Below are 15,578 nucleotides of genomic sequence, written 5' to 3' on the forward strand. Positions count from 1 at the left end.
AAGGAGTCCTATAGCCATAAATTAGAGGTTTGAGCGGATGAGCTTCAAGGAAAATGAACTGAAAATACTGCAGAGCAACCAAACATGTTACCAATTGTAAAGTTTTGTGTGAGTATCAACACAATGAGCACTAATCTTGGCTACATTAACCAATAAATAAAAAGTGCGAGGCCATTGCATAAACCTCAGACAATGAGATAAAGAAGACAATACAAAATGAAAGAAACATAAATGTCAATACCTATTCTTTTGCTTCACTGTGTAAAGCTTATAGCAAGGCCACCAACACAATCCCCTATTCAGCAGTTTCCAGTCAAAATCTGAACCCTCGTCGTTACAGGATGTGAAGGAAATAAAGCTGTGAAATACCGTGTTAATTGCAGTCCAACCCATGTGCCGCACAATCTCATAGGACCCTTTAATACTCTCTATCAGAGCTAACAGGATGAATCCGTCCTGCTGGTTTGAAACAGAGCAAGCGGTAGAAGTTATAACATTGATTGCACTACAAAAAAAAAAAAGTGCAAGGTGAATTAAATCAATGTAGGGCTTTTCACGCAGCACTTAGCCCCAGGCTAAGGAAGCTTTCACACTCCGAAGTGGGCTAACCCTGACAAGCCTCGTTGGCCAATCAGTCTAGAGTGTTAAACATCAGTCCCGTGTCAGTCAACGGACATTTAACCCACGGCTCCCTGGGTTAACAATGTGTGTGAAAGGGGGCTTAGTTATCCTAAGGTCAACCCTAAGCCCAGGGCTAGGGATAGTCCTGGGAATGAAGAATATGCAGTGTGAAAAGCCTACGTGTTAAGTGGTCAACAACTGTACTACGGTCCAAGAGTTCACCGAAATCAGTCTCCCCTGCACATCCCAAGTAGCTTAAAAACCCAAATAACTGAACTGTAACCATTGTCTGTCTTTGTGGGGTATTTTCTATTTATCCTATCCCAATACTGCACACAAATACCATTAGGTCCCAGTCACGTAGTTATGGAAATGATGTCGGTACAAATACCAGAAGGGGTTAAGTTTTCTTAATTGCTAAATAAATAAAACCCTGATATGTCTGTTCACTTATCTGAAATTGAAATCTGGATTAAAAGGGAAAATGTGCCCACTATTATGTGGATGTCCAATCAGTGTTGACGGTAAATGTAGCCAACTGAAGCAATTAACTCGTCAGTACGTGCTGTATTGAGCAGGCTTGATATCTGGACCTGACGCAGAGCCACAGCCAATGAGAGTGCAAGAAACATGGGGGAGGAGTCACCTGTTAGTCATCAAAAAAAGAATGAAGAATTCGACACTAAACAGCCTAAATTAAGAGCACTTTATTTTTCCAAAAGGGTGGAATGTTTTGTTTTATGTGACTGTTTTATTGTTATCTTATATTTTGTCTTTTACTGTATTGAAGCAATTTTGTGTTACATTGAATTAATTATATTTTTAAAATAAATTGTTGAAATTGTATACATTCAACACACTATTTCTGAATATAAAATATGCTTGAATTGTAAAAACACAGAACTCAGGAACACATTGAAAATAAAATAAATTAATCTGTAAAAAAAAAAATTGCGGATTTCATAGAACCCTACTTTATGGAAGAAAAATAAAAAATACTAACCTTTGGTTTCTGTTCCAGAACAAACATGAAGGCAGATCATGCAGCCAAACAGAAGTCGCAAGCATAGAATCAAGACAAAGCAAGAGGAGGAAGGGAGAGAAATGGAGACAGAAAGAAGAAGAGTCCGTTATTGATTTTTGAAGGAAGCCTTATTTCAGACATGTTATTGTCAGCAGAGAGACAACAGGAAGCATTACACTAAATATAAAGCAATGTTACACTCCGTAGAGAGTTTTTTTGTGCGTTTACAGTAAAAAAAAAAGAAGCATTGTTAAGAAACTCCTCACAATAACAGACTCATCAAAAGTCGCAACAGAGCAATGTTACAGTTTCTCGCAATGATGTAGAATCACGGAATCTCAAGACGTGTCAGTTCACGGAAACAGTCTAAATGTTGGAGCAATGGTAAGTGATTGGAGTCACCAACGCCATTAATAGTCAATGGACATCAGACAGCACAGCTCAGAGCCTCAGTTTGCTCACTTAAATTGAACATAATATTACACATCCGTTGCCTTCATTGCATGTATTAACATACTAACTTGCCCATGTACAGATCCTGTCTGTCAAATTTTCTTTTTTTTTATAAATGTGTAAATGTTCAGCCGTGGCTGTCGCATAAACATCTGAAAATGATTTGAATGGTTGGAAAAAAGAAGACTCTGTATTCAGAGTTCAAGCTTGAAACACATCATTTCTCAGTGACACCACAATAAAAATACAGGTTTCTTTTACAGAAACCGTATCTCGCTACACGGGTCAGCAGACAATTTGTTACAATGCATTACAATACAGCGCTGTAGCTCGTGGAACGTTGTGGTCTCTCTCTCTCTCTCTTTTGAAGCTCCTTGATGAAGCTGAGAGGAAGGACTCCTCTCCACCCTCAGTATACGATACAGTTACCACAAAGACTGCAATTAAAGCCTTCAGATGTCAAGGGAACATATTAAAGCTGAGAGTTCAAAGGCAGACATTGAAGCATCATTAGCTATGCTTAATTTATAATCTGTGGTTATTAATCACAATGGAAAAACCCTCACTCATGGATCTTATGCTTAACTTGAGTTAACCCCGAACTATTCATACTCCAGCTCCATCAATGACTTTTGTCATACAGCACCTCCCCCCCCCCCCCCCACACACACACACACACACACAAATATGTGATCAATGCTCAAAGAACAAGGCACTCAAATTAAACACAGCCTTTTCCCAGCAAAGGAAACAGATGCGTGAGGAGAGAGTTTATTTGTTTGGGTGGATTTATAGCATAGACCAGGCATGTCCAAAGTCCGGCCCGCGGGCCAATCACGGCCCGAGGTCAGATTTTATACGGCCCGCGCCTTCCGTCTTAAAATGCATTATTTATGGCCCGCCAGCACAGTCAAAACGGAATGAATAAATCATACAAATTCAACATGCAATTCCTCTTTTCACCTCATGGTGGAAGCACCACTCTGTAACTGTCTGGCTTTTTTTAATTGTCTCTGACCCTTCAACTGTCATGGCTACGGCAAGTAAAATAAGGAAAGTCGATACCGAGGGCCGCCGCTTTCATATTTTTTCACCGAAAACCGAAACAACTGTGTCTGCCTAATTTGTCATGAGACTGTTGCCTTGTTTAAGTGATATAATGTAAAGAGACACTACGAGACAAAACATGCTAATACTTCAACAAGCTATCAGAGAGCAACCGTGCTAGAAAAGCGAAGCAAATCCAAGATAACTTGGCCACACAGCAGCGGTCTTTTTCGCGGGCCCACGAGTCAAATGCATACCTGCAAACTTGTCGCTTTTCAGCGAAATTAGCCGTTTTGAATGAAAATATATCATCCACGTGATCCGTAGATGTTTTCTCTTTAGGGGGGGGGGGGGTCATCTGGCCAGCCAGCGTTTCTCAGATTGGATTGAGACGAGGAAAAAAGGTGATGATGTGATCTTCGCAATAAAACGTCTTTGATGTGTCGAGTCTTGGCCAATCAGCGTTCAGATGTCTACACCGTCTTTCCCTCCGTTACAGTTCAGACTTGCTCGGTTAAGGATAACGTCCACTGCATGCGGAACTTTGTTTGTTAACATTCGTCATTATCGCGATTTAGGAGGGAAAAAAACGTAAAGCGATGAAACATGCCCGGTTCAGTTCACGCGGTCACTCGTTAACGTTAAACCGGAACACCGGCGGATCTGCTGGCAGGTTGTTTTTTTTAATTCAAAGTAGAATGAGGATGATTTCGTGGTGACAATAACTTTTAAGACCACGATGATGAGGCCCAGATACTGATGAGATGATGAGGTCAAAGAGCTTCAGGGAGAGGACGCTGTTTGTGTAGCGCAGCTTGATGCAGGGCTGAGATGTGAAGGAGCTGGGCCTGGATAAAGGTGGAGCTGGGCCTGGATAAAGGTGGAGCTGGGCCTGGATAAAGGTGGAGCTGGGCCTGGATAAAGGTGGAGGTCTACTCTAAACAGACGTGAGTACAGCTTCCTGCTGTCGCAGTGTTTTAGAAATATTGATAAGGCAGGGTATGCTAAATGCTGCCTCTGCTCCAAGGAGATGAACTACAGTAACAAGGGCTCACGTGCCCTCTCATCACACTCCCAGACACTGTTCACTGTGATGACCACAGCCAGGGTACTTCCGGTCCCAACAGGGCCCTGAAGTAATGATAGAGAGGGTTAAGGTGCCTGTATCTTCATTTCAGCGAGTTGCTAATGCAGAGGTGTGTATAGATCACAGCTATTACTTTACTCTTCATTCTAATTTAAATAATTGAACTGGATTGAATGCATATTAATTGCAAATAGAAGATAGGCCACAATTCTAACAGATTTACAGTAACAGTGGAAGTTAATACAGTAACGGGGTTCAATGAAAACTAATCACTTTATTTGTACAGTCGATGGTTCTCGCTACTCTTGCTATCTTTGTTTTTAAATGACAAACTTTTGAAAATGAGACCTCGTTCTCAATGGATTTTGTCTACATAAAAGGTTAATAATAATAATATTGATTGAAAAAAACTATTCAGCTGTTCAACCAGAGCTGAAATACTGATTAATAACTGAATAATAAATTAGTTTTTTGCTTAAAGTAAATGTGTTATCACTTAATTTTCTTCTCAGAGTACACCAGAATGCTACATTTTAAAGATCATATTTAAAATAAAATTATCCCTGCTGTGTCATTGAAAATATAATTATTAAATAATAGTGTATGTATAGGCAACTTGTATTGTTTAAAATAATGTCAGCAGGGACTGTTGGCCCTTGGTCATCTTCACATTATCAAATCTGGCCCTCTTTGAAAAAAGTTTGGACACCCCTGGCATAGACCAACAAATATGTTGATCTGTTTTTAGGAAAAAAGTAAAAACAGACAACTCATAATCCAGTATTGATCCAACACATGCGTTAACATTTTCAATGTTACATTCCCTGTATGTGTCAATGTGTAACATTTGTGTTACCTGTTGCACATCTCTTCAGGTCATTTGAATAAAATCAGCTGGAGCAGAAATTCTAAATATTACAACACTGCAACCACAGCATTCCTCACTAAAACGATCCATCTTACTGAGCCTAATTCTTTTTGTTGTTTATTGAATCACAACTGAAATGCGAGCTGCATATAAATGTCCTTTTGTTGTAACTTGGGAGAAAAGTGACTGGAATTTTAATAGTTCAAAAAGAAAAAAAAAATCCACCCAGAGATGCCAAATGTGCAGACATCTGCTGTACTACTCAACATTAAATTACTATTTTGATAAGCATGTTCACAGGGTTGTGTTTGCAGCATGTAGTTCTTATGAAGCCATTCCTTTTTACGGTTTTTGGACAACAAGGACTTTTTAAGTTTTAGTTGTTTTTTTCGTGTCTGTGTTACATTTCAGCCATTTGTCTGCTATATGGAAAGTGATCAGAACAGGGCTTTGAACATTGGCTGACGGACACATTTATTGGAGGCATCGAGCTTCCAGCACAGGTGACATTCACCCCTAGACTACTAAAGCTGTTGCCTTTAACGGATGTAGAGGTGTTTGATGCTGATGCTTAAATGGTTGAGATGAATACAGAAGCCCTGAGAGGAGGTAGTGGTGCACCTGAGCCTCCTGTGGCCAGTATGAGTATTACAAAAACAAAACATTTGTTGGCACACGGCCAAAAAAAGGATTGTGCTGGAAATTAAAAAAACTTCCTTTCGCCTGTTCTTCTGTCATAAACACAAGAGAGAAAATAATTGAGATCAGACTTAGAAAATGGATCACCATATATATATATATATATATTTTTTAACGTAAAGTAGTGACTTTGATACCATTCCCTGCCTAAATATCTCAATGCTGATACTGAAACGATACCACAGCAATAATCTAAAACATCGGGGAAAGTAATGGGGGTGGGGGGGAGATCAGTAAAAATAAAAAGTAAAAAATGGTTAGCAGTATGGTTCGATATCTAGACTATTTATTATCTGACCGTCTCTCCGATGGACTTGAAGTGCAACTTACAGACAAAATCGATCGACCCATTCTTCTCTCGGCAGGCCTAGTCATTAAGGGGTATTTTGGCCAAGTCAATAACGCGAACTGATCTTGCCTAATTTGCTCAAAACTATGAAGAGATAAGAAAGAGAAAAAAAAAGACATCCACACACATTATTTATAAAGTAATCGCCTGCTTCTTTTTTAGCTCCTTTCACATACAAAATTGTCTGTTGCTTCTCCTGAGCTAAAAGCCACTCTGGGATTGCTGCATTAGACTAAAGACATATCCTGAGAAACATTGCAGAGGAACATCCTCTCCCTGCGTTGGCCCCTAATTGAAAGGTTCCATTGGTCTTTAGTGATTAGGATAGGCCGTTTGTATCAAAGGTTAGCAGCAAATGAGCAGAGACTTGAGAGACGAGCACAGAAATCCACTCATGTTATTCACTGTGGTCTTATTGGATTTTGTTCGCTCTGACCTGCTTGCTCAAAAGTAAAAACACTCATTTACCGCAATTTACTCAGAGAGGGGATGTGCTAAAGTGGCTCTGACCCTTTGCCAAAAAACAACGACCCACTCTGAATAGATAAACAGAGGAGCCATAAAGGATATTGCTGCTGCGACTATGTCTACTTAGTCAAATAAATACGCGTTTCACTCATCGAAAAGCAGTAATATAAATTCTGGTTGAATGTGTCGTTCCAGCCTTCTTTCAACACTTTGAGTACAAATCATTTAAAAACAAAAAAAACAATCATTTGATTAAGTCGAGGTCTGCCAGAAACACAACGGCGATGGTTCCGAGCCCCATCCAAACTCAGCAGTTTGTGTCTAGGATGGCAGGGATTCTCTTCGAAAACAACAGCAAGAGGCGCAAACATCGCGAAACAGAAATGAATATTTAATAAGAAAAACTGAGCGAATGCCATTTTATGCCGTGTACTTTTTAAATGTTTAATGCCGATCCAGATGCTGCTGCTCTTAAGTGAGATGAAACATGATACTACATGGCTGAGTTAATAAGATGACAAGCCCGCATCGCCGACACGCGGCGACGGACGCAGCTGGGTTCAACAGCTCAGCCCACGCTGCTATACACCCTCCACTGGGACGGGAGGAACAAACAACAGAGAGAACGGACTCCAACCCTGAGTACGGTTTGATTTAGTCAAGTGTGTCATGCCGTTCTTGGCAAATCTGAAATGCATTACCCGTGAGCGGTAACAAACCAGGTGGTCGGCACACCAGGCGGTTCTTTGCCGTGCCTCCCCGTATGATGAGAAGGGTTCCGTGATTATGCTGTAAAATGAAATGCTGTGTGAGAACGTGCGCTGGCTCTGGGACATTACCCTAACCGAGAAGCACCGCCTGCAGGTGGACATCCTTCCTTTGTACTCTCCGGAGAACACCTGCATGTCTGTCTGTCTACCTGTTTGCCATTTAGATTGCCTCCATTATTCAACACCTTGACGGTAGGGAACAAGGGGGTGCACTGGTGTGGTGTGTGTGTGTGTGTGTGTGTGTGTGTGTGTGTGTGTGTGTGTGTGTGTGTGTGTGTGTGTGTGTGAGGGGGGGGGGGCAGCATAGAGTTGTGACAGGTAGATAACACCTGGATGAATAATTCAAATTGGCTAGCTGAGTTAGCGACAAGACAAGAAAGAAAACACAAGACATGTGAATAAATCATCAGAGAAGAGGCTAATGGACCACGCACGGACTGATCCGATCTCATGCTACCTCCTGCTCCGGCTTTAAGCCTTCCAACAACCCGGGACATGAATATTCCACATCTAGCCAGCCATACTAATGTGTGAGGATGTAACTGTATGCTGTTTTACATGCTAGTAGACAATAACATTGATGTTTAGATGATGTTGCGATAACCAAAATATAATTGTGCTCCATACCCTGCACCGGTACAATATTACATCAGTTCGCTAAAGAAACTTCAAAATAAATGAGGAAATTGAAAATAAATCAGCATTCTGGTTCATTTAGCTTTAATAAATCCTCCACCTCTCCGCTTTAAACAAGATGGGGAAATTGGACCAAATTGAACAAACTGTCATGCATATCCATCTCACTATCCATTCACTGAACGTGATAAAAAGCAGTTTGTTTGCCAACAGTAGCCTTGGGGGTTGAAGCGAGCACTCTAGCACTTGTCTCTATCTTTTCTCATGCAATTCTTCTTCAATGAAGACACATCTCCAGTTGCTCTCTGTAGCAGAGATGCAAAACCACAGAACAGAAACACATTGACGTTGTTGTTCCTTGTTTGATCACTCCAGCTCAACTGAGAAACCCGGCCATTGTATTCCCTAGCACCACACCTGAAAATGTAAGCCAATGCGCCATAGTCAGGAGAAACAGGGCGCCGAATATCAGAATGAAAGCGTGATTGATAACTAAATTAATTAAATAACTATTTTTTTTTTTAAATGAAGTGGGTGTCTGACCTGTTCGTTGTGAACCGAAAGTGAGAGCGACTCTGCCGAGTAATCCTGGTTTTGCGTATTGGTTCTCATCTGCCCGCACCCAGAAACAGCTCTCTGACATTTCCTGGGGACGAATCTGAAAACAAACATCCACAGGTGTCAGCACATTTAGTCCATATAAGAGAATCACATCATTTGAAGCAGTTATTCATCAAATATCAAAGCCACTATAGTCCTGCCAGTTCCAAAAGCAAACCCGGTAATCTGCCAGTTAATATTTGGAATAGGAATGCCCCGATTGATCCGGCATCCCGAGCTGCGAGAAGCTTGAATAAATAGTTATTTGAAGATGTTTTCACAGCAAGAATAGATATTAGAGAGGGAATTATGACCTGTTTAATAAACTTTTGACTTATAAAGTGGTTTGTGTGTATGTAACATTATAGTCATTGTTCATGAGCCAAGAACTCAGCAGCAACCTCCAGAAATGAAACCAAATTAATAAATTGGCTATTTGGAAAAGGGTGGGGCCCCAAGGTGAATTTAGTGAGTTGTGTTATTTAATATAGGCTTTAGGCTGATTATTTCTGAAAGCTGAAGTTGAGTGCAATCACTCAACTTCACTTCATCTACCAATTCATGTATTTTACAATGCAGATTTTTGGAATCTTTTGAGGCTTATCAATAATCTTTCCATATTTTGGTGTTATTTATTGCATCCATGCTACAACTTGGCGGACCAAAGTCAGGCTGAAATGCTTGTGAATATTGAACTTAAGGTCCCAGTGGAGTCAGGTGACTCTGTACCAATGGCCCATGTGGCCTTGTAGCTGCTATGTGTGTAAGCTGTTTGCTAACACAGTTCTCATAAGAAAGTGGAACGCCAACATTTTGTCAAGACTTTGCTGCTGCTAGATTCTTTGGTGGGTCTGTTGTAACAGAACTCTAATCATTAAAATCTTTAGCCACTGCTCTCTAAAACTGGCTGAGCCAGAGTTGGAAGTTTCAAGTCTTATTACTGAAGAAGTTTCCCTGAACAGCTTTGTCCCAAACATAACCACATGTGTGTGCTTCATACAGCTGTGCCATAAGGCAGGTCCTCCTCATGTCACTTTGAAATTGCAAGCATATGGTTTTGGTTTGCCGAACACCTGTACTGATGTACATCTGAGATTAAATATTAATCAAACCACAAACTAATATCACTTGTGGTGTGAACCAACATTGCTCCGCAGAGAACAACATCTGTGGAGGTACCACGAAGCATCTGATCATCTGGTATTTTCAATTATTATAACTTGCTTGGCACGAAGTAAGGAAGTTGTTGTTTAAAGCTTAGAAAAACATCTGTACTGTTCAGGTTCTGCCAATGAACATTGGAACAAAAAGGAAGAAGGAGCAAAGAAAAGGGCCACTATAAATATCTGGCCTAAATTTCTTCTCCCAAACTTTTTTGTTAGCCGCGAACGGGAAAACATCTCTAATCTCTCTTTATACTGTGGATCGCTCAATTGTGTTCACTTTGAGTTTGATTGTTTTTTAGTTGGTGGTGTATAGACTGCACTGTATAAAAATGGGGATGGCAAAAGATTAGAAACACCTTGCAGTGTTGTTACCTTGGACCAGTTGAGGCGCTTCATGGCGGTCTCAGGCTTGAAATCCTTCTTAGGCCTGAGGCCGTAAGGCAGCGCATGGTGAGTGGGGGAGCCTAGACTACCGCCAAACCCTAGAGGGGGTGGAGGGGGAGCACCAAAGGGAGGAGGCACTCCGGGTGGGGGAGGTGGGGCAGGACAACCGGGTAAAGGAGGCGGAGGAGGCGGAGGAGGCATGCCAGGTGCGGGAGAAGGGGGTGGAGGCCCAGACGGGAGCGCTGAGGAAGACGATGCTTGTCCAACATGGGCAGAGGACAGAACCACAGGTACAGCTCCAAACTGGAAAGGTAGGGAGAACAAATAATGCTCATTTTACACAAAGTGGGAAAGTTGAAACTTCTTCTCTCCAGACTCCGGCAAATATTACATCAAAAATGCCCATGGCAGCAAAAAATGAAAGAAATTGCCAATTAACTACCCCAAACAAAGAAGCACTATTGAGTTACCCTGGAGCTAGGCAGTTAAATACTTATTTTACTGACATCACCAAATCGCAATTACTATTATACTGAAAATATTGTCTGTGTAGCCGAAGCATAATACGCTGTATCTCCAGAATTTAACTGACATCCAAAAAAACCCCATTAAAAACCCATTATGGATGCTGTCGCAATGGTGATGATAGTTGTTGCTGAAATAAAGTCATTCTTGATTTTGGTCTCTTAGGGGGATTCATTCAGAAGATAAAGACAACACAACGTCAGCTGTTTAGCTGGTTGCTGGTGTTTAGCAGTGCTCAAGAAACCCTTCCTGGATCAAGAAAATAAATGGTGAATTGAAATGCTGAAAAGAAAAAAAATAGAAGAAGACTAAATACAGCATCTGCCAAGCGTGAAGCACAATATGCTTTCTTCTCTAACACCACTGTGCTTCGGATAACGGAGGCGTGGTCTCTCAACCGTCATGCAGAGGCCAAATGCTCAAAAAACGATCAAGATTCTGTCCAGAACCTTCCCACAATGATTAGTTTTTCTTGTTTTTGATTTTCTTTTTGTAAAGCTAAAAATCAAATGTTATAACTGAGGCTACAAAGTTCCATGAATTGTATCATACAGAGCAAATGGCTTATTGATCCATGCACCGGTTTTAGATTAAAGACACACACTAAAAGGTCAGCCCTGGGCCTTTACTCTGCCACTGCCTCGAGAGGGAAGAACTCCTCTGCTGATTTAACAAGCGTACCAGCATGTGTGTCGCTGAGAGGTAGGCTGACACAGAAGGACTAAGACGGGGAGAAAGTCCGCGTTTCTTAAACGTACCACCGCCACTTTAACCAAGGTACTATTGAGTATTCATTCTGTTTGCGTACTCAAATTAAAAAATGATTGTAAAAATAAAAAGGAAGTTCTCCTCTCCTCCTCGGAGCGTGTAGTTATCTCGCAGTGCCAGAGCATGGGAGCAACTCTGTGGAGTGAGGTTGAGGTTGAAGAGGGTTGTCAGAATAAATTGCTTTTAGAACAATTTCCTCTCATGGGATGAAGATCAGAGATTCCGAAATGGCCAACATCGGGACTGGTCAGAGTTCTCATTAGACTTAGTGTCTGCGAGTCAGCAGAGCCTACGTGTCAACCCAAACTGCAGGCTCCAGCGGATAAAAACGACACCCCAAAAAATAACGAGCATCTCACAAGAACGTTGAATTGCAATACGCCACATTTAAATGGGGTTGGTTGAGTCTAATCCAGCGTTTTCTCACATCTCACACGCCCAGAAATTAGCACAATTCACAAAAGAGGACACCGAAAACCACACAGGTCACTTACCTGGGATCTGAAAGCCTGCAGCTCTGCTTGGAGTTCGGCTACTCTTTCATCACACTTAACCTGCTGAGCCTCTGCCTGCTGTCGACTTAGAAACTCCTCTTCAAACTGGAAAGAGAACCACATATCCAAATAACACACGTCGACAATACATGAATGTAACAAGGAATCAATAGAAGCAGTTAAGTCTGAAGGTGTAATTATTTTATAGACTGAACATTCATTTTACCTTGATTACCTTCGTTTCCTGATTGAATTTCAGCCTTTTTTTTAGACTGCAATTCATTAATAAAAACCTTTTAATTACATACATGCCAATCAGTGAGCCCACCCTTCTAATCAGGATCTACAACCTGCTGCGACCCTGACTTAACAGCAGTCAATCCATTTGACCTCAGCGTGTGCGTGTGCGTGTGCGTGTGTGTGTGTGTGTGTGAGACACTGTTTTTGCATTGTAGCGAGATACATTTACAAACATAAAAAGATGAACCTTAATATAGCAGCTCGGGATGTAGGACACATTAATACGTACACAATTACCTTTATCTACAGTGATATGGGAAGAACAAGTTTTGATGCATCCCTGTTCTCACACTGATAAATCTAGAGCATATTATGTACAATTGTTATTGACAAGAAATACCCTTTTTTTATTTAGCTTTTTTTTTTTAAACTGTTTGATTTCCTTGATTGTACAATTGTAAAGTAATCGGTCTGATTATTATTTCACATCCAGTAATACTCACTTTCAAAAGACCCTTTTTTTCTGTTTTTTGGGGGAAAGAATCAAAGAGCATTTTAAAGCAATTTTCTGCTAAGTGTTGACTGCAAATTTCCAGTATTTTGGGCTCTCAAGCTACTGCTATGATCTCTCATTAATATTTACTAACACAAGCCCCCGGGAATTGTCGGTGCCATGTTTACTTCACAGTGTTAATGTTTTATTATCTAAAAAGATATTATTTTATGAAACAAATTAGAAAAAATGCCTTTGTGGGCTCCGTTTTGGACCAATGTGTAGGGGGATGAAACTGTTGTTTTTTAGTCAATACTTGCCTTTTGTGCCAGTTCTGAAGCTCTTTGTTCACACTCATCAGTCCGAGCTTTATCTATGCACACCTCTGAAAACAGAAAGCAGCATGAAAATCATTTGTTTTATTGAAATACCTGTGATGTACATAAACCGCCAGAAGTGTGGGACTTGCCTAAGAGGTGGCTGAAGTCCACATCTAGGCGCTTCCGGTAACCGAAGTCTGGGTCGGTGCCGCTACGGTGGAGCACGATTTGAGACACGCACTCCTCAATGATCTTAAAGTACTGGGCCCTGAGAGTCAGGACACGTGAGACAAGAGAGCCAACAGAGACGAGGAGAAAAATGAATTTCATTCTTTTCATCTGACGTGTGTGTATGCATTTGTACAAGAGCTGTTATCTGGACAGATTGAGGCGTGAGAGAAAACAAACTACCTGCAGGAGAAGCAGGGTTAGTGAGGAAATGTGGCACTTCCCAACAACCTCTACAGTCATCGCATACTAGATATCAGAGATTGTAAACATAACAGGTGGGGCTGCAAGCCGGGGCTACTTACCATCACGGCTTATTAGAAAGTCAAATCAAAGCCTGTGCAATTTGAAACCAGCTGACACAGAGCATCACAGTACACGTTACCTGCTCAAGCCACATGATGAATGACGTTGACATGAGAATCGGGTCTATCCAGAATTATTGCACATCTTTCTCTAACACCAAAGGCCACAATCACAACAATGGCAGGGAAGGGTAATAGATAGCAAAGAAAGCAAACATAAGAAGGATGGGGGCTGAACACAGGGCAGAAGAACAGAGACTGTTCCCTGTAAACAGATACACTGCATGTATCCCATAAATAAATGAATACAACTTGATTCCTTTGTTTTTCCTGAATGTAAACTTCCATTGATGATAAATGAAAAGGCTGACTGCCTTGATTCTTGGAACTATAATACAGTAAACACAATGGTACACAAGTTACGGGTCTTTTGCTTTCTTTAAAATGACTAAAACCTTCATTACACCTTAATAAAAGAACTGTTTTGATGGTATTGAACAATGGGGAATACACTCCAACCTATTACTAGGTGCTGAGTAATTGCGGTTAAACTGTTTCAGATGACTCTGTCGAAGGCAGTGATCACAGAATAACCAAGGGCATGCCACAATAGCAGAGAGGAGATATTATAATGCAACAACAGACGACATGCAAGGCTGGGGGGGACACAGTGCTATTGCAAGTTAAAAGGGAACATGTCTGTTTGGTCTGCTCATTATCTATTAGTCCAAATCCCTTCTACACCAAATCATTAACTTATACTTACAAACATCGACAATCAGGGACCCTGCCTTCCACCTCCTCCCAAAACATGAGACGGGATCTGACGGTATGAATACCGTGTCTATGATTTAGAAGGTGAACCGACGGAATTCTTTTCTGAATGAATGAAAATTCTGACAATCAAATGGAATAAGGCATGTTGTCAGTCAAACTGCTGGTGCTCCTTTCATTACTCTGTGACTTTGAGAGCCCTGTGTAAAAAGAAGGACTTTATATATGCTTGACATCAAAGATAACAAGAATGAAAAAAAACCTAAAGATCACTAAGCCAGTCAGTCAGGAGACAGGCAGTGCATTAAAACATTTTTTGTGGGATATGACGTCTTATATGCCAATGCTGAAAATCTATTATATCGAGAGGACTGAACTGCCGGAGGAAAACTTTCAAAATGTATTCTAAAGAAATACTTGAAGCCAACTAAAGGAGTGTCTGGCAAAGCTGCAATATGGTATGAGAATGAGGGTGAACATGTGCAATCATCCATGGCATTACACTACCCATTTAACAATCACCACAGTCTTAATAATAACTAGTCTATACAGTGTGTACAATAAACAGTCATCACATGCTAATGAAGAAAGACGTTTTTGCCAACCGTAGTCCCAATAATTCCAAAAATCTAATGAAGAAGATGTTGTGAATGCATGTATGCTGTCTAAGTGTATCTACATACCCACCTCTGCACTAACACACTGAATGCTATTGGCAGCCTCATTCAAAAGACCAAAATAAATCTTGCTTTCATGACAATTGTAGCAATTATTATTAATGATAGAATCTAAAGCCATAAAATGTGGCCATCACAGAGCAGCCATCACAATTACCAATGCCCAACGTTTTTCATTGTATTGTGATATAACCCTGTGAAGTTGCTTCAGTCACTTACTTGGACAAGAGAGTTATAATTGATGCTTGCAAGAGAAAAGGCTTTTAGGATGAGGGCTTGCAAATGTGTCTGACGAACGTAACGCTATCTTGGTTAACGAGTATGGCGGTGTTGCTTCCAGACAGTCGGAAAAGACAAACGGTTACAGAGTGGATGTGCAATTATAAACAGCGACTTTTTTTTACATAACCTATAATCATACAAAGTATGAAATGCTTCCTGACCCTAGAAGTGTCTCTGGGTTCGGTTACTAGGTTAGGTAAGGAAGTGGTTTGCTTGATGGACTTGCCAACATTATAGCATATTATACATAGCTATATATAACTTCGGTTCAAGCAGACAGACACAGTTTAATTCATCCCT

At 40.8% G+C, this 15,578-nt stretch overlaps 1 protein-coding gene across 1 annotated transcript in view; it reads right to left on the reverse strand.

The window, feature by feature from the left end:
- LOC306698626 (protein diaphanous homolog 3-like) overlaps nt 1-15,578 on the reverse strand; it is a 146,876-nt gene that overhangs the window by 95,206 nt on the left and 36,092 nt on the right. Inside the window, exons 13-17 of the mRNA XM_079163020.1 lie at nt 13,162-13,280; nt 13,013-13,077; nt 11,960-12,064; nt 10,161-10,475; nt 8,566-8,680 (exon numbers count right to left, since the gene is read on the reverse strand). Coding sequence (XP_079019146.1) covers nt 8,566-8,680; nt 10,161-10,475; nt 11,960-12,064; nt 13,013-13,077; nt 13,162-13,280 — 719 coding nt within the window. The remainder of the gene's footprint in view (nt 1-8,565; nt 8,681-10,160; nt 10,476-11,959; nt 12,065-13,012; nt 13,078-13,161; nt 13,281-15,578) is intronic.

The sequence above is a fragment of the Pholis gunnellus genome (genome assembly GCF_910591455.1).
Source record: "Pholis gunnellus genome assembly, chromosome: 1".
In the NCBI taxonomy this organism is placed as follows: domain Eukaryota; kingdom Metazoa; phylum Chordata; class Actinopteri; order Perciformes; family Pholidae; genus Pholis; species Pholis gunnellus.